At 42.1% G+C, this 25,146-nt stretch overlaps 1 protein-coding gene across 1 annotated transcript in view; it reads left to right on the top strand.

Moving 5' to 3' along the window:
* Positions 1–25,146, top strand: part of RAB24 (RAB24, member RAS oncogene family) — a 1,334,059-nt gene that overhangs the window by 697,256 nt on the left and 611,657 nt on the right. Inside the window, exon 6 of the mRNA XM_044069307.1 lies at positions 6,844–6,943. Coding sequence (XP_043925242.1) covers positions 6,844–6,943 — 100 coding nt within the window. The remainder of the gene's footprint in view (positions 1–6,843; positions 6,944–25,146) is intronic.

The raw sequence follows: 25,146 nt of genomic DNA, 5'->3' as shown, positions 1-25,146 counted from the left end.
TCATTTGGTTTGAATGACGGTAACATTTTAGGGTGCTTATGGCTTTAAATGTTTGAACTGTTTTTGGCACCAAATAAGTTACTTAAGGCGTCTTTGTTACTAACACAGTGTTCTGAAGAAGCCCACATAGATGGGTGAAAGCGCTTAAACACTCTGTTTTTAAGGATTTTAATTTTATGTTGTACAAATAAATTCATTTTATTCGTGGATGTGAATGCTGGTTTTCGTCACTACACATACCATTCCTGAGGTGATCGGGCACTTATTGGGGACTCCGTGGCTGTAAAGGTTTTGTAGTACTGTTTCAGAGGTAATTAAGCCTGACATATATTACAGCTTTCCTGACTCTCATAAATTCCTTTTCAAAAACCCTGCTGCAGACCTAGAAACTATTTCACAGGGTCTCAAATGGGTTAAGGCTTCTGCTGCAAAAAACCCTACCCCCTCTGACAGAGATTCTAGGGCACTGAACAGATGGGGGAAAAAAGGTTTACACATCTGCTGCCTTGGCTATAAGGGCCTTAAACTGTCAGTTTCATATGCTCAAATATCAGCCACATGTCATGGCATTGCTTAAACAGAAAATGTTGTTAAACTCTGAATATGCAGAAAACAAGGAAATGCAGGATTTATTGCATGCAGCTGAACAAGTTGGAAAGCATACTTTGCAATATGGTTTTGATTCTCTGGTGGCCTCCTACAGGGCCGCAGTTACGAGTTCTGTAATTCGGAGGCATGCTTGGTTAAAGAAACAAAAATCTACGTGATCATGTTAAAGTTAAATTATTAGATGCACCTTTACAGCATGATACTTTGTTTGGTGTTAAGGCAGAAGAGGTGTTAAAGAAAATGGAGGACAAAGCTAAATCTATGCAAACTGTCGAAGATTTTGTACAAGTACAGCCACCTAGGTTTAGTAGACACTGGCCTACAAAGAATTGGTCCTTTCCTGAGTCAGACAAACCTCAAAGGGGCATATCCAGATGCCCTAGAGGCAGATCCCAGGTGCAAGGTTCATACAGGTCAAAGCAATGGGGTGCTTCTACCTCCAAAAGTGGAGAAGACAAATAGCAACCTTACAGGAAACTGTCCCAGTGACTTCCCCCTGCCTGTACCAAGCACTTATCTTCTGGCAGCACCCTTAGGGGGAAAAATAGCACTTTTTTCTCAAAATTTGCACATTATAACCCAGGACAAGTGGGTTCTAAACAGTGTCACAAGGCTATAAGTTCCACTTCCATACCCTGCCAAAGGCAAATGGTTGGCCAGATCTGCCAAAAAATCAATGGACAGAGGCACAAAAACAAGTCTCATCCCTTGGGGGTCATTCAGCAAGTACCAGAGCAAGTGCAGGGACAAGGATTTTACTCAAGACTGTTCTTGTTACCCAGAAAGGACAAAGCCTGGAGACCAATACTGGACCTATCTATTCTAATCACATTCCTGGATATACCAAAATTCAAAATGTTAACCTTGCAGCAGCTTCTGCCCATGCTAGGCACGAAGGCTTGGCTTGTGACATTAGACCTAAAAGAGGCATACCTGCATGTCCCAATCAGGCAATCATGCAGAAGATACCTCAGATTCAAGGCTGGCTCAATGCATTACCAATTCTTTGCACTGCCCTTTGGCTTATCTACTGTGCCCAGGGTCTTTACAAAGTGCCTGGCACCAGTAATTGCATTCTGCAGAAAAAGAGGAATACAAATATATCCTTACTTGGATGACTGCCTAATTCAAGCAGAGAACAAGGACATTCTTCTACAGCATCTGGCATTTGTGAAAAGACTCCTAACATGCCTAGGGTACACAGTCAACGAAAAGAAATCAAAACTAGTACCCTTTCAATAAGTAATATTCCTGGGTGCAAGCTTAAATACAACTGCCCAGATGGCTTATCTCACACCAGACAAACAAAGGCAACTGACTACCTACTTCAAAATATTGGAAACAAAGGCCCAGTTATCTGCAAGAAAAATTCTGCAGGCTTTGGGCTTCATGGCATCCTGCATCCTACTAATTCCATATGCAAGACTGCATATGAGGAAACTTCAATGGTACCTAAAAAGTGTTTGGACTCAACATTGCCACAGCCTGGAAACAATGATTACTCTCATTCCATGCCTACAACAGGAGTTTCGATGGTGGGTGAAGGCTTGTCACCAGAACAAGGGACAGCCATTCACATTACCCCCAGCCAGGCAAAACCTAACAACGGATGCATCAGATTAAGCCTGGGGTGCCCACATGCAGGAAGATGCATTCAGGGCACATGGTCCGCAAACCAAATGCGTCTACATATTAAAAAGAGATGCTAGCTGTTCAAAATGCCCTGACAGCCTTCAAGGACCTACTTCATCCGGGCCAACTACTGATAGACAGACAACACCATGGTCATGTGGTATATAAACAAGCAGGGGGGCACACATTCTTACCCCCTTTGCAGACTAGCCATGGCTTTGTGGGACACAGCATTGACTTACCAAGTTCATCTGCAGGCACAATTCCTGCCAGGAAAGGAAAATACTCTGGCAGACGAACTAAGCAGAAACCTCATGGATCCCCACGAGTGGCAGCTGGATCCACAAGTCTTCAGCATGATAACAAGGAAATGGGGATGCCCAGACATAGATCTATTTGCGTCCCCTCACAACTACCAACTAAAAAGATTCTGCACAAGGACTTATCACAGACAAGCATGGAAAGTGGATGCCCTATCTTTCAGCTGGAAAAACCTATCAGTATATGCCTTCCCTCCACTGCCTCTCCTCCCCAAGGTACTTTTAAAGGTCAGACAGGAAAAAGCCAAAGATGATACTGATTGCCCCAGACTGGCCGCACCAGTAATGGTATCCAATCTTAAGGAACTTGTCTCAATGCCCAGCCTGGACCTTACCTCAAATACCTTATCTACTGTCCCAACAAAACAATCAGATCCTGCACAGCCAACTCTGGACTCTAAACCTGGCAGCATGGAGGATAATGTAAGCATACAAAGCACACCTGTCAGTAAAGCTGTGATGGATGTCATTTTGGAAGCCAGAAGACCTAATACTAGAAAATCGTATGCTGGAAAATGGAAGAGATTTTGTACTTGGAACAGGGAACTGATACAGCTGTACCAAATATTCCTCAGATTTTGCAATACTTAACTGAGATGCTGGACAAAAGTCTATCTTTTTCATCAATTAAAATTCATGCATCTGCCATTTCGGCTCATTACAATACAGAGCCACCAATCTTTTCTCATCCTTTAATACGGCAGTACCTCAGAGGAGCCAAAAACTTAAGGCCTCCAAGGAGATCAACAATACCTGCATGGTACCTCAACTATGTCTTGGAAAAACTCACCCTGCCTCCTTTTGAGCCAGCTACTACTGCTGATTTGAAGTTCTTATCTTGGAAAATAGCTCTGCTCCTAGCAATAACTACTGCAAGACGAGTATCAGAGCTACAGGCACTCATGGCTGTGGAACCTTTCATCATTTTTTATCCAGACAGGGTCTCTCTGAGGACAAACCCAACATTTATGCCTAAGGTGGTGTCCAGTGTGACCCTTAACCAAACTATTAATTTGCCAACTTTTTATTCAAATCCACAGAACAAAGGGGAGAGAATTCTGCATTCTTTGGACGTACACAGACAGCTTAGATTCTATTTGGACAGAACCAAAGTTATCAGGAAGACAGAGCAATTGCTAGTGGCATATACTGCAGAATCACAAGGAAAGGCTGTCTCCAAGCAGACTGTTTCAATGTGGATAGGCCACTGCATTCGTTTCTGCTATTTACAGCATGGCAAGCCAGTGCCTAAGGGCATTAGGCCTCATTCAACCAGAGCTGCAGCCACTTCAGCAGACTTTCTCAGGGGAGTACCAACCAAAGACATTTTAGCAGCTACTACTTGGAGTTCAGTGCACACTTTTACAAAGCATTATCATCTGCCACTCTACTCTAAATCCAGGGCAGGCTTTGCCACTGCAGTCCTGCAGGGCCTCATAGCCGCACATAATGCTGTTTAGCTCCAGCCTCCCAACCACAGCTTTGGGACTCTACCCAAATGTAATGACTGCAACAGTGAAACATGAAGAACGTAGTACAGTTGTGTACACTTACCGTAAATGTAGATGTTCGAGTGTATTCACTGTTGCAGTCCAGGTTACCCACCCACCGTCCCCCTTATTTCTACTGGAACTTATCTTTCCTTCTCTGATTTATACAACCTTTGTGGTGTATTTGCTTGTAGATGAAGGTAAAGTTTATATTGGTGCGTGTGTTGTTTATATATAAATAAATATAATTTTGGCTACCCTTTTGGGGGCACCTGACATCTGGGACAAGAAAAACTGAAGAAAATGGCGTCAGCTGCATCTTTTATACCCCCTGACGACCTGACGTCAAGGAAGGAGCGACAGCAACCGACGCAGGACCTAAGACTTTGGAATTCAGACCGACTGAGGGCAACCTGCCAGCAGGATTACCCAAATGTAATGACCAACAGTGAATACACTCGAACGTCTACATTTATGGTATGTGTACACAACTGTACTTTTCTTCACTTCCAGTGAAGTTTAGGCAGGTCCAGGCATTCTTTCCCTGTTATTCATATCCTTACATCATCCGAGAAAGATGTGGTAGAAAGATTTATAACAGCAAATGGAAAAGATTTTCATTTGGGCTGTCTAGAGGAAAGTAGATTCATTCTCAGCACCTATTCCAGTGATTTTTGACTTCCTTGCTTCCACTTTTAAGAGTGGAGCTAGTTATTCTATAATCAAGGTCCAACTTGGTGTTATTTTTAATTTTCACTTGGGTGAGGACCATTCTTTCTTGGCATCAGTGAAATTATGTAAGGCCTTTCTCAAAGTACCTTTTTACTTTGACCACCTACTAAGAACCCTATTCCTCCATGGTATTTAACAGTGCTTCATCAGACTTTGACACAACCCCCAATTGAACAGTCTGCCAAAGTGGACTTAAAATTCCTGTAGACGAGTATCTTAACTCCAGGCACTTTCTTCCCAGTGACCATATCTGATTTTTCATAAGGAAGAGGGTATCCCTTTGTACTAATCCTTCCTTTCAACCTAAGATAGCATCAGAGGCAGCCGTCAATCACTCCATCAAACCTACCTGTTTTCTTTCCAAAGTTTTCCAACAAGGGAGGATACACGTTATGCATGTTAGACTCTAAACTGCCTATGCACAACCATCTCCATAAAACCAAAGATTACAGGAAATCTGACCAGTTGTTTATCTCCTTTTCTAAGGCTAAATTGGGCAAGCCGGTATCAAAACTAACCTTAGGCAGATGGCTCACCGATTGGACTTATAAACAAAAGAAATACAAAGGGCTGACATTACCTAAACTTCCTAAGGCTTATTCCATGAAATCTATGGCCACATTTTCTGCCTTCTGGTCCAGAGCTTCCATAAATGACATTTGCACAGCTGTTACTTGGTCCAGTGATCATACCATTATTGCTTATTACAAATTGGACATTTTATCGAGAAATAGGCCAGCATTTGGGTCTGCTGTACTCTGGAATAACCTTCCTTGAGGACCATCCAGCTTTTCTCTAGCTGGGGACTCTGTCCCATTGTTTGAGGAGTAGACGAAAAAGACAACGTTGGATGCAAAGTTATGTACGCACCATAAAGATGCATCTGTGTTGTCTGTTTTCATCCTTCGTCAACCTCCCACCGTCCCGCCCTCTTCCTACTATGAGAGTTTTTCGTTTGGGATTCTGGTGTAATTTCTGTCTGTTTTGCAGAATGAGCGCCAGTCTCTCTCTCTCTCTCTCTCCTTTTCCTTTCTAACTGAAGTGCGATTTAATTTACAGTACATTTTTTACTGGGTACTTTCTTTTGGTGCAAGATGGTAGGCCTACAAGAGGGCAAACTTGATCTGACATGATTAAGGAGAAAAGATTATGGGTAAAAGGAGGAACTTGAGCTATGAAGTCAGTCTAACAAAGTGGATGAAGTTGTAGCTCACACCCACTGGTTGAGGAAAGATGAAAACGGGCAAAACAGCTGCATTGTTATGGTGAATATATAACTTTTGTGTTTGTGAGATTTCTGCTTTCGTGTTCTTTAAAGTTTATATATATATATATATATATATATATATATATATATATATATATATTGTTTGGAGTGTGGGTGGGCTTGCCACCCTCATGAGAGGTGCGAGTGGACTTGCCCACTTGCAATAATGTGCTTATAGTTTCATTTTTATGCTGGTTTGTTATTTCTTTATTTGGTGTTAGTGTGGTTCTTTGGTGTCTTATCTTATCATTAGGGGTTTCATGTTGGATCCAGTCTGTTGTCTTGGAAAGTTACTCAGCTGTTAGTAATATTTTTATGTACAAAAATATCTTTCAAAACAGTGCGACACTCTTCCTATTTCCACTACAGAAAAGCAGTCTATCGAGAGCATCTGAATGTATATATAAAAAAAATTGTATAGAGACATACAAATAGTTGTGTGTGTGTGTGTGTGTGTGTGTGTGTGTGTGTGTGTGTGTGTGTGTGTGTGTGTGTGTGTGTGTGTGTGTGTGTGCGTGTGCGTGTGTGTGTGTGTGAATTCACAGTATTCTATATGCAATAGATGAAGGGTGTTTTGGCAAACTTGTCCAGTCCTCCTGTTTATTTCACTTGTGCTGCACGAGAAGCTTGGTCAGTTACTTCTGTCATATGCATGTATTCTGAAGCCTTTGCTGTCTGCTCATTCACTGAAGAGTGTCTGAATGCTCAAGTCATATTTTTGAATTTGTATTAGTTGATATAATTATGCAGAAAGGATTGCTAGTAATTTTACATTATCTGTTTCCTTGTCAAGCACTGCAAAATCTATTTATGTGGAACAAAAAGTGATCTGCTGGACCCCGACAAAACCCTGCGGAGGGTGGACTTTCATGATGTGCAGGACTATGCAGATGGTAAGCCTTGTGAACACACACTGTAATTTGAGACTATAGCCTTGTGGACAAGAGTAAGATATTATGCGACTGCAATTCAGGTTTGAAATCACATGTTAAGGAATTGAAATATCCTAATTTTTTTTCTGCAGCCTGTTTTAGATCACATTTTGCCACTTTTTGTAACATTTCATTATTTGCTTGGTGATGCTAATAAATGAGACTTAGATTTTTAAGGTTTGTCTGTGACAAAAATAGATTAGTGTATGTCAAACGTTATTGCATTTTTAACCAAGTTGACCTTTGTGCCATTTTACTGTGGGAGCCTGTGGAACAAAGTTCTAATTATATGCGATAGACAAAGCAATAATGTTACAATATGTCAGTTCACTGGAACAGTTAATTATTCTGACAAAGTAGGAGATCCTAAAATATAGGGTTGACAGAAATGGAAATAAATTTATTTGACAGAGAAAATGTGTTCAACAGTATACCAGTATATTTACTTAAAATGTAGGGCGATATAAACCGCTGTAAAATTCCTGTCATACGGCATACAGTTTGGACAACAGGAAGTAAATAATGGGAATGGGGGACAGTTTAGTGGGAGAAGGCATTTCAACTACTTATTAGTGGGTCATCCATTAGGAAGGCACTGACTGCAAGAAAATGTCTATTGGTGATAGTGTTAAGGACTTCTGGACTTATGTCATTACATTAGTCTTAAAGTAGCTACTTAAGTTTAGAAATGAAGACAACTTTAATGGAGATATATGTCCGGACTTCAGCATTGATAAGAATTTCTGCTGGAATGCACAGAGTTACTGAGAGCCTATCTGCACAACTGCATTTGGTTATGAGTGGTTCATGGAGTTGCAGCTCAGAGTAGTAAGTAGAAGACCTCCAAGGTGTCAACAAAACATAATGTTCATATGTTATAAAAGATTGCCTAGAAATCGTCATATGAGGTGGTTTTGAAGACTTGAGCCAGTATAAGGAAGTGGAAGCAGAACAGTGTTCATTGTTTGTCTGTCATCAATACAAGCTTATCCACTCTGTCTTGTAGAGGACAGTTTGGCAGCCTCAGAATAAATTTAACCAAAAGGTAGACTAAAGCGGGGAGCATTATGTTCTTTTACCTCTTGCATCATAAAAGGAGGAATTCTGTCATTGTTTCAGTTAGGTAATGAAGATGGGAAATGGGAATAAGGCTTGGACTGCTCCACTACTGAAAAGCATTCTGAACTGTCAGGCCAGAATTGGTTTTAAAGCCTTCAGCAGTTTGCTAAATAGTTTCTGCAGAAAAAAGTGAGGCATCAGCTCCACTGATGATGAGACACTTTTTAGAAAGATGGTTACTCCCTTCCTGAAAACTTTCCGATGTATTAAAGCATCCTGCATCTTCAGAAGTAGCTTTACTGGATGGTATAATGGTTAAGGTGTTTACCTTGCAGACACAAGGTGCAGGGTTTCTCACATGGGTTAATTGGCTAGGCTTAAAATGGCCCACAAGGACAGTTAGCCTAGTACTAATCTATGAACCTATAATAAAGAACCTGCATTTTTCCCTGAGTATTTTGTAATCTGGGAGGCTAGAGGTGGACTTGTTTGCTTTTTACCTTCTTGAAGTGGCATTGCTGTGTTGCTGTAATGTCCTTAGTTTAGTCCTAATGGCATTAAGAGGATGTGGGCTGTTAGGAACTTCTAGGAATCTCCTCAACTAAAATGCAGGAGGGCTAATGAGCTGTTAGGGTGGATAGAAACTGCCCCTGAATGGATTTTGAAAATATAGTATTAATGTGAAGGAAATATGAGTGAAGGGAAATATGAAATATTTAGAAGGGTTGGGAAAAATAAAATCACTGCAGAATAGAAAGGGAAATATCTGAAATCAGGAGTAGGAGCAGCTGCCAAGTGCTAGGGAAAGAAAATGAGCATTTAGATAATATACATAAGTTTAGAAAATTTTCTGGTAAGCAGCTGTTTTTTTTTTTTTTTTTATATACAGTAAACCCTGAGTGCAGAAATTGTTAGTGCAATGACTAAGGCAACAGAAAAAGTGGAAGTAAAATGCAGAGACCCTATGACAAGAATAAGTAGACATCCAGACAGATAGTGTATGTATTTGTGTGTGTATTGGTGTGGTAACACGAATGTCGACATCTTAAGGTAAACCACTCTGTCCTAGTGCACATTTGCTGAGGTTGCTTCTCAGCACATGCAACTATTCAAAAAAAAAAGAAAAAGAAAAAGCATAAACAACATCTCCCATATGAAAATGCTGCGCCTCCACTGCCCCACTAATTATATATGCTAATTCAGAGATTGCACATTCCATGGGAAAAGTGAATATATCCCGACCCTGGGCTTTGTCGATCTTGCACAGCTGTCACTTATCTGTGTAGTCGACCAAATTTGGTCAATTAAACAGATGTCAACCAAATCAGTGGAACCTGTATAAATATATATATATATATATATATATATATATATATATATATATATATGGAATTTTATGTGCATTTATGTAAGGCTGAGGAATGGGGAATTCAGGGTAAGGTACAATCGAAAATATTTGTAAGAGTAAGATTTGCCAGTGTTAGAAGAAAAAGCTCAGTTGATAGAAAAAGAGTAAAAATGGTGATGTTTAGTCAGTCCACAGGGAAATCCCTGGAAACAGGTAGCACTCTTGTGGAAGTCATGAGTGGAAAAACTGATGAAGACTTTGAAAACTTTGTGTTGTTTAATAATGTTCTGAAAAGGAGGGAGGTGCTGGTATCCTGGAAGAAAGTAGTGGAAGCAGTATTACCAAAAGAGGGGAAAGAGCCCGCACTCCTGGTGTTATATGGACCACTTTCTAATTTAATTCAGAATTATAAGGCTTTTGTCTGTGTTAGCTAAGAGAATAGCAGGAGACTTCCAAAATTGATAGATATGGGTCATTGTAATTTTGTTGAAGGTAGACAAACATTTGACAGTATTAATTGAACAGTGGAACATTCAGAGGGTATAAAAAAAACTCTTTTATTGTTGGTGATCCTGGATATAGAGAAAGCATTCAACAGAGTCTGTCTGCGATTTTATATGCAGAACTGTTGCAGGATTTGCATTTCTCATTATAATAATAGAATTAATAAGGAAAGTATGTGAAGGATTAGAGGCAAGAATAAAGTTAGGAGTTTTATCAGACAATTTCAGTTTGAGCAGGGGAAAAAGGCATTGGTGTTCTCTTCCCCCGTTTGTCTTATATTTGGCACCTCTAGCAAAAAAAAGTAAAGGACTTACAATTTCGGGGATACATCTGGTGTAGTTGTTAAGAGAAGACAGCCCTTTTTACTGATATTATTATATTCTGTTTCACATACCCAGTGCAGGATGCAGGATATTCCAGTGATGTGGAATATTTTGAAATATTTTCAGAAATTTTTAAAATACAAAATAAATGTAGATGAAATGAAGGCAGTAGAGCTAAATGTTATCCTTGCACACTAGTTAGTTCAGCCTTATCAATATTTATGGGGAGGTGACAAAATTAGGGTTAAAGACTCATGGGGGGAGGATAAACAGAAGATAATTTGAAAAACATATGATACTGGAAGGTTATAATCATGGATTCAGATAGTACAATAAAGATAGAGAAAATATTTATAGTTTTATATGTAGGCTGTGCATATTTTTATCAGCCAGATGAGAAGTTGTAGACAAAAACAACCAGATAAGTGATCTCTCCATCCTGCGTAATAGGTGTACACCCCTCTCTGTATAAGAAACTCGGCACAGGTTCAGTTAATTGCTGTGAGTAGTCTGATAATAAACCACAGCTAACTACCCTGCAAGAAAGCAGACAGTGAAGTTGTCACACCCCCTTGCCTAACAGGCATGTATAACCAGTAAAATGTTATTTTTCACCCCAATTTAGGTGTGTACTAGACTTTCTACTCTGTTTTGAGAGACTGTCCATTTACTTTGTAAACCTCCCCTCTTATATTTACTTGTCAGGAATGGTAATTAAAGCTGTGTGTGTCAGTAGTTCTTTTCTTACAACAGAACAGTAACGTTGTACTGGAACAGCCTTTTCTTAGCTTTATTGATTTTATTCAGTAAAACTCTTGTCAGTTGCACTGTTTGCTCTCTTACAAGCAGAAATGCCATTTTTTTAACTGCTTGCTCCATTAAGGTTTGGAGATTCCATGCTTCTGTGCACAAGCGAGACCTTATTGGCTCTCTTAGAAACAGAAGCAGACTACTCATCCCAACCCCCAAGCATAATTATAGCATGGTCCTACTTACAGATTCAGTGCTAACTTTACCCCCCCCCCCCCCCAAGGACCAATCACAATACCAGCAGATTGCCAGGCACCCAGTATTACTGCTGCACAGGTTAAAACAGCACTGTCCAAGGCCAAGAATCCAGCTTCTATGGGACCTGACAGTAGTATCCTTGGCTGTATTCTACATGAACTACAGAGTGAACTGGCACCTCACCTGTGTGCTCTCTTCAATCATATCATCACCTCAGGCTTTGTCCCTACCAAATGGTGCACTGCTACAGTCATCCCTCTCCACAAAGGAGGAGTGACTATAGACCCCGGGAACTATCACCCCATTAGCCTGACGAGTCATATATGCAAAACTGTGGAATGCATCATCATGGACCTAATAAACAAGGATATAGTGAATCTCCAAACTCTGGATCCTACACAGTTTGGTTTTGTGAAGGGTAGATCATGCCTGCTCAACTTGGTCGACTTCTTTGAGTCAGTCACCAGAGCTGTGGATGAAGGTAAGGTGGTTCATACAGCCTACCTTGATCTGGCCAAGGCCTTTGATACCATTCCCTACTCAGGAATCGTAGAAAAACTTACTAAGCTAGGTATCAACCCCTATATCACTAGGTGGATTGCAAACTGGCTCACAGATTGAACCCACAGTGAAAACCCACAGTGTGAAAGTAGCTGACTCCAAGTCAGACTGCCGACCAGTCATGAGTGGAGTCCCACAGGGTTCGGTCCTGGGGTCCTCTCCTGTTTAGTATCTATTTCTCTGAAGTCCAGGCCAACACAAGGGGACTCTGGCTGTCAAAGTTCGCAGATGATTGCAAGTTGGGAGCTATTATTAACTCTCCAAGTGATGTTGACATCCTTCAGAAAGGACTCAGTGAGACCAACGACTGGTATCAGACCCATGGCCTTAAGCTCAATGCCAAAAAATGTGTCTTCATCCCCTTTGGGAAAAACCCAGTTCCCTTGAATTACCACATTGATGGTAGTCCACTAACCTAAGATCCGCGGTGGTGGTGCTGCGGTAGCGCTGTCGCCTCACAGTAAGACGCTGTCCGGTTCGACTCTCAGCTAGAGCATCTTCTGCGTGGAGACATGCGTGAGTGGGCATACCTTCGTTGAAGGTTGTGCATTAGGGCTCTAACTCAGCATATAAAAATCAACTGCCAAACATTAGCGGACTGGAGTTCCACTGTGGCGACCCCTAACCGGGAAAAGCTGAAAGACACAACAACATGGTAGTCCACTAAACACAGAAGGCGTTATAAGAGATCTGGGAACACAGGTTGACAGCAACCTCTCTTTTGACCACCACATTGCCACTGTGGTCAGAAAGTTCTTCTGTGTGGCACATCTCATTACTAAGGGTTTTGCATCCAGGAAGAAAGAGGTCATTGTCTCCCTCTACTCTTCCCTCATTAGGCCAATCATCGAGTACATTGCCCCATTTGGCATGTACCTCACTAGACACCTGCAACAACTGGAGAGGCTGCAAAAGTACCTCACAAAGAGGATCCTAGGCCTTAAACACTTGTCCTATATGGACAGACTCAAAAAAACTCCAACTATTCTCTGTCTCATATAGGCTACTTAGAGGCGATCTCTGCTTGACTTACAAAGCCATGCCTGACCCAGCTCTGTTAGAAATGCTACATGTAAATTAATCCCAATCCCTCCACACCACATGCACCAGAGACCTCAACCTCATTACCACAATCAACAGAACATGCTAGGAGGACAGGTTCATAACCCAGAGACTGCCCATGCTATGGAATAAACTTCCCATACATGTCAAGCAGAACACCTCACTGGCCCTCTTCAAGAGAAATCTTGATGAGTGGATGGGAAATAGAAAATTCACCCCGGGGATCACTCCAGTGGCTCTGCTAAACAGAGACACTAGGAACTAAGGTTGGGTAGCACAATGCCAGGGTAATCCTATGGGCTAGGCTTGTAAAGGCTCCAGGGCCTAGTACACACCAATGAACCCCCATAGCAACTCATTATCTAAAGTGCAGATGTTCCACTTTTGTCCCTTTTTAGTTTTCATTTCCCCAGTATTTATTCAGGGACATTTTCACAGTCATAGGAATTTTACGGTTAAAAAATGGTATACATTGCCTAACTTACTTTAATTACTGTCATATAAGGGGTTGTATTTATGCTGAAAATGCATAACTGATGTTTCAGTTCATGTAAGTACCTCTTAATCTTTTCATTACTTGAATCAGCAGTGGTTGTGGAGAGCATTTCAGCTGTAGCTCTCACTTAAGCATTGTCCAAACAACCACTTAACATCAAAACAATAACTAATGCTTCTTCCTTTAAATCCTCACTAAAAGAATACTTAAACAAATCCTGGATATGTTCCTGTTCTCATCCCAGATGAAACTGACTATGTTTGTACTCTCTACGCCAGTTCTCCTTGATAGCTTTCTCTCTGCTCTTTCATTCACACTTAGTCTCTCGCTCTCTCTCTCTGCTCTTCTGCCTTCTCCTCCTTACTGATCTAGCCTTTCTCCTGTGAGCCCATCTTTACAACTTATACAGCTTTAGTGTGGTCCTCCCTCCCTGCTCAAACTATGTATCCTCTTGCCTCCTGACCTCTTACATTCTTCCCTTTCTCTCTCTTAACAGCTCTGTCACATAATCTTACTGTACTTTACCACATCCTATTATCCTTTTTAAAGTACTCGACACTTGCCCAGTTACTAACCTCAAAGCACAAAGTAATCTTTCTTCTTAACCCCTCCCCCCTTTTGCATCTCTACATTAAAAGACTGTACTAGAATGCCTTTTCTGTCACATAGGCTGTATTACATCATTAAGACTGTGCTATAGTATCTTTTGTAGTGTATAACCTGCTTCGCACATTTTACTTTGTTTTGCTGTACTGTATTGCCTTCCTCTTACAAGTTTTACTGTAATTATTACATATATATGTACCTTATGTTTTGTTTATTCTGTCTTTAAATTTTGTAACATGTAGCTTTTTTCCCTGGGCCTCCACTGAAAAGGGGTTCTTTTTGGCCCAGTCGGATTTTCCTGGTAAACAAATGACAAATTCTGTGACAAGTACACTCAAATTTTAACATTTTTATTCTGCCAGTGGGACACAATTTTATACCGTTATCTGTGGTCTGGTTTGAATTATGAGACATATCTAGAAAGTCCAGATTTGTTGAAGCTATTATCACAGTAGAAGTGTACAATATTGTTTTATCATTTAGGAACTTTATTCTCTGTATTAATAAGTGTTGGTTACATATCTTTGAATTAATTGATCCAAGAGGATCAGTGGCCTCAAACAGATGCCCTATGCAGCTCGACTGAAGAAACTCCAGTTGTACTCAGTTGCATACTGCCTACTCAGAGGTGATAACTGCCTGACATACAAGGCCATGTCCAACCCAGAATTGATGGACATGCTCCACCTAAAGAAAACCTTATCCCATTGAGCCACACGCTCTAGGGATCTAAACCCCACTGCAACAATAAATAGGACGTGCTGGCGGGATAGATTCCTGTCTAGGGTTGCCACCTTTTCAAATGGCCAAAGTGGGATATGTTTGGGACAAACATCAGATTTTACAGGCCGACACATACCCACGGTCAGTACAAAGGATAGAACTTAATTTTTTGCCTAAATCAAAGCTTATTCTTGTAGCATTTTAGTTGTTTATTCTGTTTCCTATAACATGTAGGTATTTTAGATACAGAATAACTGTTTTATGCAACTATTACATAAAATATAGGAAATAATTATGTCCTACAATCTCAGGACATTTGCCATTTTTAATATTTTTTGTCAGTTCACAACTGCCCAAAGAGGGACTGTCCCTTGCAAAGTGGGACAGGTGGTAACCCTATTCCTGTCCCAGAGACTTCCCATGCTTTGGAACAAGATCCCAATCTACATTAGGCAGAGCTCCTCGCTAACGCTCTTCAAAAGAAACCTTGACGAGTGGATGGGAAACAGAAAGTTTACCTCGGGGATCACTTCAGTGGCTCTGCTGGACAGAGGCACAGGGAACTAATCTAAGGGGACGGCGAAAGCCAACACATTCTGGTTAGGTTTATAAATGCCTTCGGGCAGATAGCCTAGTACCCACCTATGAAACTAATTACTGCTCAATATCTGAGTTGTTTGGCTTCTGCTTCATTCATACAATCAACTGCATTACTAGCTGAGTTAAATACATACTTGCAGTGTTAAAGATTGTACTGCATTTTATTTTTCTGTCTGTTTAATTGTTTCATTGAATATTGTGATCTGTGTCTCTCTCTAGTTATTTATTTTTCTATTTAATTGTTTCGTAGAATACTGTGGTCTCTCTCCGTGTCTGCAGTTAGTTTCCTGCCTGCCCTCCCTGTTCTTGCTCTGGTATTAATCCGCCCACCCACCCTGTTCTTGCTCTGATATTAATCTTGGTGGCTTTGGAATTGTCCACTCCTCCTGTAAATTTGTGTTTGAACACTCCTGGGTCTCTCTCATTTGCTCACTCAACCGAGTACAGTGAGATCATATTTTGACTTCAGACACTCCTACCAGTCCCATCTGTTCATCTCTATCCCAGCTGTATTCCAGTCTAGTGTCACTAGCTCATTCTACATAATACAGAGCGAACATTTGTGAAGGGCAAGCCACTTAGGTCTTTAATTTTGAATTATCTTCTGTTTTTCCTTTCTCCCTTTCCAAAAAAAAAAAATCTCTAAGCTTGTTTCCTGCCTTTCCTGTAACTAGTCTAGTCCCGTTACAGATTTGGTGTAACCAGGACTGTTTGTAAGCTTCTGAGCCCCCAAAGCCTTTCTGTGTTGGAGGGAAGCCTTCTAGTTTATCAGTGGGAGTGATAAGCACTAGGTAGCCTATCTACCACAAGAGTGGTTTCTGGCCCAGAAATTGTAGTTTATTGGGCATTTGCAGTTTTTCCATCTCTTTCAACTTTCTGGTTTAAAAGCCTGTGCTTGTGCTTGTTTCCCACCTTTCCTGTAATTAGTCTAGTCCAGATACAGATTTGCTGTATCCAGGACTGTTTGTAAGCTTCTGAGCCCCCAAAGCCTTTCTATTTTGGAGGGAAGCCTTCTAGCTTATCAGTGGGAGTGGTAAGCACTAGGTAGCCTATCTACTACAAGATCCAGGTACACATTCTTAGTTTTCGCACTTGAATTTGCTTAGTTGTGCTCAGCACTTGTTCAGAACTTGTTGTTAGCACTAAATAAGCTACAAATTACTACAGCACTCAACCTTCCTCTTTACCTAGAGGAAAACAGTTTTTGTGCTTACTTTCCTCACTTGCATAGAGAAAAACAGCTCTTATACTCACTTTCCTCACTTGTCTAGCAGAAAGTCATTTTTTATTCAGGCATGTCCAAGAGTCAGTTCCGAGTGTTCTCTCCTGTCTATCTGTTGAATGTGGGCATCTTGGGGCAATGTAGCAATTGCCTCATGTACACAGACAACCCTCTCCTCCTACCACCCAACACCACAGCCTGTGTGAGATGCACTTATCTAGCCAAACTGGAGGTAAAGCTCTCTCCAACCAAGACTGAACTTGACAGTCAAGAGAAAGTAAACACTTGCACCATACTACACTCATCACATAGTCTCACTAAACCTACACCACCAAAATCCACACATAGAAACACAGTCGCAGAGGCTCTCAATAATAATCTGCTCAAGCAACAGAGACCTCCAAAGCAGAAATGCAAGCAACCTCCACCCCCCAACACAACCCAGATGACACATAGCCCACAGACTCTGTGTGCCAATAAACCACAGCCCATAAGGCAAAACAACATACCCAGCACACTAGTCATAGGTGACTCTGTAGTCAGGCACACTGATGTCCCACTCACCAGGCTAAACAAGGAGAAGGTTACTGTCAGCTACCTGTCAGTGCCAGGATCTGCCACATAATCCACGCACTCAGGTCACTCCACAACAAGTACAAATATGACTCTGTCGTTGTCCATGTTGGTGTGAACGGCCTGAAATGTGCCTCCCTGAACTTCATGAAAACAGACCTGTAAGAGCTCTCCGATCTTGTAGCCCAGGCAGGTATGACCCTAGCCTTGAGTAGCATGCTGCCATCGCCCAGAATGATACCGCAGTACAAAATGATTGACTTCAACAATTGGCTAAGCTTCTGGTGTCATTCTAAGGGGATCCAGTATCTGTCTGCCTGGGACGACATGGTCGACAGACCACGATCCTTTGCCAGAGATGGCCTGCACCTGTCGCCCCTGAGATTCTGTATACTGGCTAAGGGTCTTGCCGCCCCTATAGTGGCTTTTTTAGGCAAGGTTCAAATGACAAATTCACCACTGTAACAGGAACAGGCCAGTAAAAACTGAGGTAATGCCGCTCAGTGCTAGAAGTCTATCACTCGAGGCACTCCTTAAAATGGAGAACATAGATATCTGTGCAGTGATTAAGACCTGGTTCAAGGCTCCAGAGAGAGCACCCCTTCAATACCAGGCTATAACTCATACCACACTTCGGTCATTAAACCTGGACCAGAACACCAAAGGCGGAGGTGTGTCCATATTCACTTAAAGATATCCACACCTCCAGGCTAGTTGCGCAGCATAATGCATCCGAGGTTATCCAAGTGCAACTAACTCCGGGCAAAACTGCAATCCAAATTGTAGCTTGCTGCAGATCCCCCACCAAGACCTAGGATTCCCACTCCTCTTTTCTTGATATACTGGAAAATATTAGGGTTCAACCAAACACCCTAATAATGGGCGATTTCAGCTACCCCACCATTAACTGGGAAAAATACTCATGTACCAACTCCTTCGCTCAACACTTTCTAGAATTCATAAATTCCAATGCCCTGGATCAACTTATCCACACCCCCACCAGGGGCAACAATATCCTGGATGTAGTCATTACCAATATGAGTGACCAGTGTTCCACACCTGAAGTCAACTCCTCATTGGTCATATCCGACCATAAGCTAATCACCCTAGATATCCGCATCCTGCCTCCACCCACCATTAAGGAAACCACTGTAAAAAATGTCTCCAAAGCCGACTTCATGCTTAAGACAGAAGTGGCGAACTTCGTGACACCCGTGCAGATGGATAATACAGTTACGACAGCTGAATCCTACACATATGCACTCTATAAGAATTTACACGAGTGCATGGATCGTACTATCCCAAACAGAACCAAGACGCTATCCTCCAAAAAAAAGGAAGCCAATCTGATGGTCCCCTGCCATAAACTCTACAACAGAAGGAAGAAACTGTTGCAAAAAAGAGTAAAATCCCATGAGTGGAGGAACTCCCTGGTCAGTCTCAGTAAGAAGCTGAGATCCTTTATAGGATCCTCCAAAGCTAGCTATGAAAACAAAATCGCCACTGATTCTAAGGGCAACCACAAAGCATTCTATAGCTATGTCAAGAATCTCATTGGCAACACCCAGATCTGCTCTCAGTTACAGCACAACGGCACGACAATTACAGAACCAACTGATATTGCCAACATCCTGGCAGATAGGTTCAGTGCTAACTTTACCCCCCTCTCACCTCCTAAAGGGCCCATATCTATACAGGAAGAATGTAGAGTCCCTGTAATCACATCTCTGCAGGTAAAAGCTGCACCCTCTAAAACCCAAAACACAGCATCCATGGGACTGGGACAACATCCCAGGCTCGTTTTACATGAACTTCAGAACAAACTGGCTCTCCACCTAAGCACCATGTTCAATCATAGTCGCACGTCAGGCTTTGTGCCCACTGAATGGTGCACAGCAGCAGTTATCACACTCCACAAAGGGGGAGCCACCACTGATCTTGGGAACTATTGCCTTGTTAGCCTGCTGACGAGCCTGGTCTGCTAGGCCATGGAACATATCATCATGGAACTCATAAACAAAGACATTGGTAACCTCCAAACTCTGGACCCTTCCCAGTTCGGGTTTGTGAAAGGCAGATCATGCCTTCTGAACCTGATTGACTTCTTTGAGGCAGTCACCAAAGTCGTAGATGAGGGTAAGGTAGTTCACACAACCTATCTTGACCTCACCAAGGCATTCAACACTATCCCCCATTCTGGAATCATAGCTAAACTCACTAAACTAGGTATAAATCCCTACATCATAAGATGGGTTGCCAACTGGCTCACTGACAGAACCCACACTGTAAAAGTTGCAGACTCCAAATCTGACTTCAAACCAGTGACAAGTGGAGTATCACAGGGTTCAGTCCTGGGACCTCTCCTGTTTGGTATCTACTTCTCTGAAGTACAGACTAACACAGAAGGCCTCTGGCTAACTAAGTTTTCAGATGACTGCAAACGAGGAGCCATAGTAGTGTCCCCAAATGATGTGGACATCCTACATAAGGGCCTCACTGAGACAGATGTCTGGTGTCAGAGGCATGGCCTCAAGCTCAATGCCAAAAAGTGCATTGTCATCACCTTTGGTAAAAACTCTGTACCCATGAACTACTTCATAAGTGGCAGTCTACTTAATGCTGAATTTGTGATGAGAGACGTTGAGACCCAGGTGGTCAGTAGTCTCTTCTTTGATAATCACATCGCCACAGTAGTCAGGAAATCCTTCTATGTGGCACAGCTTATCACAAAAGGGTTCTCATCCACGAAAAGAGAGATCATTGTTCCCCTCTACTCGGCACTCATTAGACTCATTATAGAGTACAATGCCCCTTTTGGAGTGTACCTCACAAGACATCTGCAGTAGCTGGAAAGGCCACAGAAGTATCTCACAAAGAGGATTACTGGCTTCAAACAGATGCCCTACACTGACCATCTCAAAAAACTCTAGCTTTACTCTGTAGAATATCACCTACTCCGAGGAGATCTCTGTCTAACATATTAAGCTATGTTAAACCCAGAGCTGTTGGACATGCTACACCTGAAGAAATCCCAATCCCTCTGAGCTACACACTCTAGGGACCTAAACCTTGTCACCACATTAAACAGGACATGCTGGAGAGATAGATTCCTGTCCCAGAGACTTTCTATACTCTGGAACAAGCTGCCCATCTGTCAAGCAAAGTTCCTCATTAGCACTCTTCAAGAAAAATCTTGAGTGGATGGGAAATGGGAAATACACCCCAGGGATCACTTCTGTGGCTGTGCTCGACAAGGGCACAGGAAATTAACTTTCTTGGGTGGCGTAAGCCAAGGAACGTTGTTGGCTAAACTTACTTAGGCCCTTGGGCCGATAGCCTAGTACCTACCTATGAACCTAAATGTTGTCCTCCATTCATGCTGTCTTCAGTCATGAACTTCTCAGGCTATACTTCCCTCTTTATTGGTTTTTACTTTCATACCTAATGCTGTATACTTCCAGTCTCAGTTTCTCTGTCTAAACCACTTACCCTGGCTTCACATCTAATCAACTTCCTCCTCTTTCTCTTTGTTGTCCTCATACGTCTATGTAATCATTTCTGCTCTTTCAGTCAGGACCTTTTCCATGCTTCTGTACAATCTGTAAAAGTTAGCCATAATGTATTCATTAAACAGAATCTAAACATTGTCTTGATTCAGAAGTATACACCCCTCACTGTATAAGGAAGACAACATGAGTTTGTCTAATTGCTGTGAGTAAATTTGGTCATCCACCACAGTAATTTGCCCTACAAGAAAGCAGCCTGAGAAGTGCTGTGCCTCCTGTCTGAGAGAGAGGCAAAACATTAGGTTCTAGTCTTCCTCTTTGTTTTTAAAGTCTAACCAGTAAAGTATAGTTATATTTCACTCCAATTTCAGGAGTCTGTAGTAGACTTCCTATTTTATGTTCTGTGTAAATGTCCATTTACTTTGTTTCCCCATCCAGTACTTCCTCTAAATTTGAGGAGAAAGTATTTTGTTGGTCAGAATTGATAATTAAAGCCGAGCCAGTGCCATGGTGTAGAGAAATAAATCCCTGTCTGTGAACCAGGTGACCTCGGTTCAGGCAGTGGTTTGTATCTGAAGCACTGGCAGGGATGGTTGGGTGTACCTTTTCTAGAAAGAAAGGACTGTCATCTCATCACTCCTTTAGGAAGGGCATGATCTATGAAGTGGAGAAGTAGCCCTTTGTCAGTTTTTAGATGGGTATGGGTAGGTCATAACATAAAAAAATCCGTCCCCTTTGTGGAAGCTGTTGCTGGTGAGATCCACCTAAGAAATCCTTAAGTTCCACTCTGACCCCACCCAGAAAAAGTTGATAGTCTGGGGGATGAAAGGAGGGGCCATTGACCCAGCGATGGGTGGAAGCACTGGGAAAGAGACCGTAAAAGTATGATGTGGGGCAGGGGGAACAAAAAATTGGTAATTAAGAGTAGAGGTGTCAGTAGTCCTTTTCTCACAACATAACAGTAGCATTGTATGGGTAGAACAGTTGATCATCACTAGATCACTATTGTAGTAGCTTACACCATATGGGGCATATCTTGCCAAAGATGCATCAGCTGTCCTGCTTCTAAAGCTGTGGGCTACTTTCCATGTGCCCTAGCCAGTGTGCAGCATTAAGTGAGGGGTACGTTGTCAGTTGTTAGAGTACCAAACTCACAGAACTTTTCTTTCTGTTAAAGAGCGCTCTCTTCTGTGGGATGATCAACAAAGATGCCTTCCATTTTATCAGTTGTAAGGAAAAGTTTGGCTTTTCTGTGAAAACATGTTGTGGAGGTGAGGGCTAGTGTGTGTGGTGGTTGACACTAAAATTTGATACCTAAGACCTTGAAATCTTTTAGTCAGGATGGAACAGTAGTATTCCAAAGCTTTGCTACCCACTTGTCAGGCTTTCTTTTTTTGTGGAGACATGGACCTGGATCCTGGCTCCTTGGTTGTTTCTGTTTGATCTGCAAGAAGCTAAAAGTTATACACTAGGTTTTGGTCTTGACCCAGGCATCCTCTTCACCTCTGCTACCAGTGGGTCGTCAGTTGCTCTCTGTCCCTTTGTTGTTGCTCCTTGGGAAGCTGCTAAGAACTGAGAAGCTGGCACTTCCTCTGTAGTGATTCAGCTGTCTTCTTTGGGAGAACAACTGTTGTTGGCATTGGTGGAAGGAGTGGACATTTTTTCCTTCACAAAGCCAACCTGTGAAACTTGATTCCTTGGGAAAGAATTATTCTTCAGGGTGATCTTTTTCTGTAGGCATCTCCCAGGAAAGGGAAACAACGTTATGTATTTTTCTTCATCCGTGTCACCATTACCCAGCCAGACAAGGAGGATTGGCTGGGTTTTGCTAAAGGTTTATTTAAAGCCTTTAAGTCTTTAATTCTGTGTCTTCCTGTAATTTAAAAAGAAAAAGATTTTCCTGTGTCTCAGATTTTGATTCTCATTCTGAACAACAAGAATTAGACTTGCACTGTGTTTCTCAAGTTCCTTCCCCACTGAATGGGGCATCTGACTCCGGGCAAAGTTTTACGTCAGATTCCCCACCTAAAGAGTTGTATTTTTTCTAAAACTATTGCCAGAATGGAGGATTTATTTCAGTAGGAACAAAAAGGAAAAGTGTCCCAGCAAAGTTGATATTTGCTACAGGTGTATTTTCCTTAGTCTGCAGCTCTTCCTCCTGTGTTGCTGGCCTTAGAGAATTCTTTGCTTGTAGCCAGCTGTTTCTGTCAACCACCTGCCCAAGAGAGTCTTAAGTTTTATGTAAGGTTCCCCAGACCCACACATTTCTTTTTTTTTTCAAACCACAGAGCAGACCCTGTAGTGATTTCTTTCAAAACCATCTTCTGCCAAATACCTTATGGCAGCTGACCACATTCCTTCTGACAAAGATGGGGGAAAGCTTTTGATAGGTTTGGGAAGAAAGTTTATTCTTCTTCCACCTTAGCTTTTAGAATACTAAATTGTCAGGCTTGAGCATCTGTTTCTGCTGGCTTCCTTTGACAATATGAGAAAATTAATTGCTGACATTCCTTCTTCATATACTAAGATATCTCTGAATTATTTTAATATTATCTGTGTCTCAGGTAACTGAAAACTGTCTGAAATCCTTATTACATAGGTTCATAAGAGGTAATTAGGGTAGCGGCCCAAGAGCCCTTATAAGCCTAGCCCTGTTAATCCCAAGTTGCCTCACTTTTCCTTTGTTAGATGGACATAATTCGCAGAGCAAGTCTATGATCAGCACCGACTACCCCTGTCCATGAGGGACATGGGTGCCACCCCCAGGGTGAATTTGCAGTCGCCCATCCATTTGTGCCATTTGACTTGCAGATGTGCAGCATTTCCATCAGGACAGGGTCAGAGACTGCTTTGTAGGCCAGGCACACGTTACCTCCCAGAAGCCTGTAAGCTACAGAGTACAGTGACGAGGCTTTGTCTGTCTATGCAGGCTATTGTTTGGAGTCCCTGTATTTTCTTGGTGAGAAACCTCTGTTTTCTCCCCAACTGCTGCAGATGTCTAGTCAGGTACATACAAAAGGGAACACTGTACTCTGTTAATGGTCTAATGAGGGTCGAGTACAGTGGAGTTACTTAGACCTGGATGTGATGCCTTTACTTATGAGATGCGCATCATAGAAGGCTTTCCTTACCACTGTGGAAAATTGGTGGTCAGAGTTCAGATTGCTATCAACCTGTGTTCCCAGATCTTGCACCACTTAGTTTGAACTTAGGGAGGTGCTGTCCGTGTTATTAGCAGGAAATTCCACTCTGTCAAAGGGGATAATCTACTTTTTGCATTTAGTTTTAGACTGTGGTTTTGGCACCAGCCATTTGTCTGTGTTAGCCCCTCCTGTAATATGTTAACATTGTTGGGAGACTTGATGATTGCACCCAATTTGCAATTGTCAGCGAACTTGGTAAGCCAAAGTCCATCTACTTTAGCCTGTCCTTCCTGTACTAGATTCCAAACAGTAAAGGCCCAGCAGAGATCCTTGTGGTACACCGCTGGTGACAGGTCTGCTGGTAGAGGTAGAGTCATCAAATATGATAGTATGTGTTCTGTCGGTGAGACAATTGGCTACCCATCTAATGATGTAAGGGTTGATCACCAGCTGGGAGAGTTTCTCAGTGATGCCAGTGTGTGCTTGGCTAGGTCAAGAGAGGCATTATGCACTGTCTTACCTTCATCCAGGGCTTTGGTGACTATCTTGAAGAAGTCTACTAGGTTTAATAAGCATGATCTATCCTTAACAAGGCCAAACTGGGTTGGTCTAGAGTTTGAAGGTTGCCTGTGTCCTAAGGTCCATGGTGATTCTTTCCATGGCCTTGCAGATAAGGCTAGTTAGACTTATGGGTCTTTAGTTCGTAGGGACGGTTGATGTTCCTCCTTTGTACAAGGGGATTACCGTTGCTGTTCTCCACTCTGCTGGAAGAAAGCCAGTTCCCAGGCTGTGGTTAGAGAATGCCAAGTGGGTCTGATAGGTCCTGTGTTAGATTGCTTGGTAAGCAACCTGGGATGTTATCTGGTTCCATTGAGGTCATGTTTTTGGCCTTGGAGAGTGCAGATACGCCCTGATCTCTAGAGATACTAGGCAGTGGCCTGGTGTCTGGTATGCTTTGAGGAATGGCCGGTTGGGACAGGGTAGTGATGTTTACCCCAAATCTGTCAGGAAGCAGGTTGGCAATTTCCTCTAGTATAGTAAGAGTGATACCATCCATTACCAGTTTGGCACATAGCTGGACATTCCTTTTTTAGATTTTGGACATAGGTAAAGAATGCCTTATGATTTTCCTTGGCTAGGGATGCTATTTTAGCTTTTTACTTCACTTCAGATGACTTTACAAGATTAATGATTAGCTTGATCAAGCTGTGGAGAGAATTCTTCCTCTGCTGAATCTGTTCCCTGTTGTTCTTAGACATCAGTTTCTTCCTCTTGTTATATAACCTGTTTATACTTGAGGTCCACTAGGGTGGCTTGTTTTTTCAAGAGGGCCCGGTTGTAATCCGTTCAGGTACAGACGAGTCTGTATAGTTTGTGTTTATGCAGGGCATTTGCATACACATCTGCATAGGAGTCATTGTCTGTGATTG

Source organism: Protopterus annectens, chromosome 4.part0, assembly GCF_019279795.1.
Source record: "Protopterus annectens isolate FY-2018-M chromosome 4.part0, PAN1.0, whole genome shotgun sequence".
Taxonomy (NCBI): domain Eukaryota; kingdom Metazoa; phylum Chordata; order Ceratodontiformes; family Protopteridae; genus Protopterus; species Protopterus annectens.
This window is presented reverse-complemented; position numbering and strand designations above follow the sequence as displayed.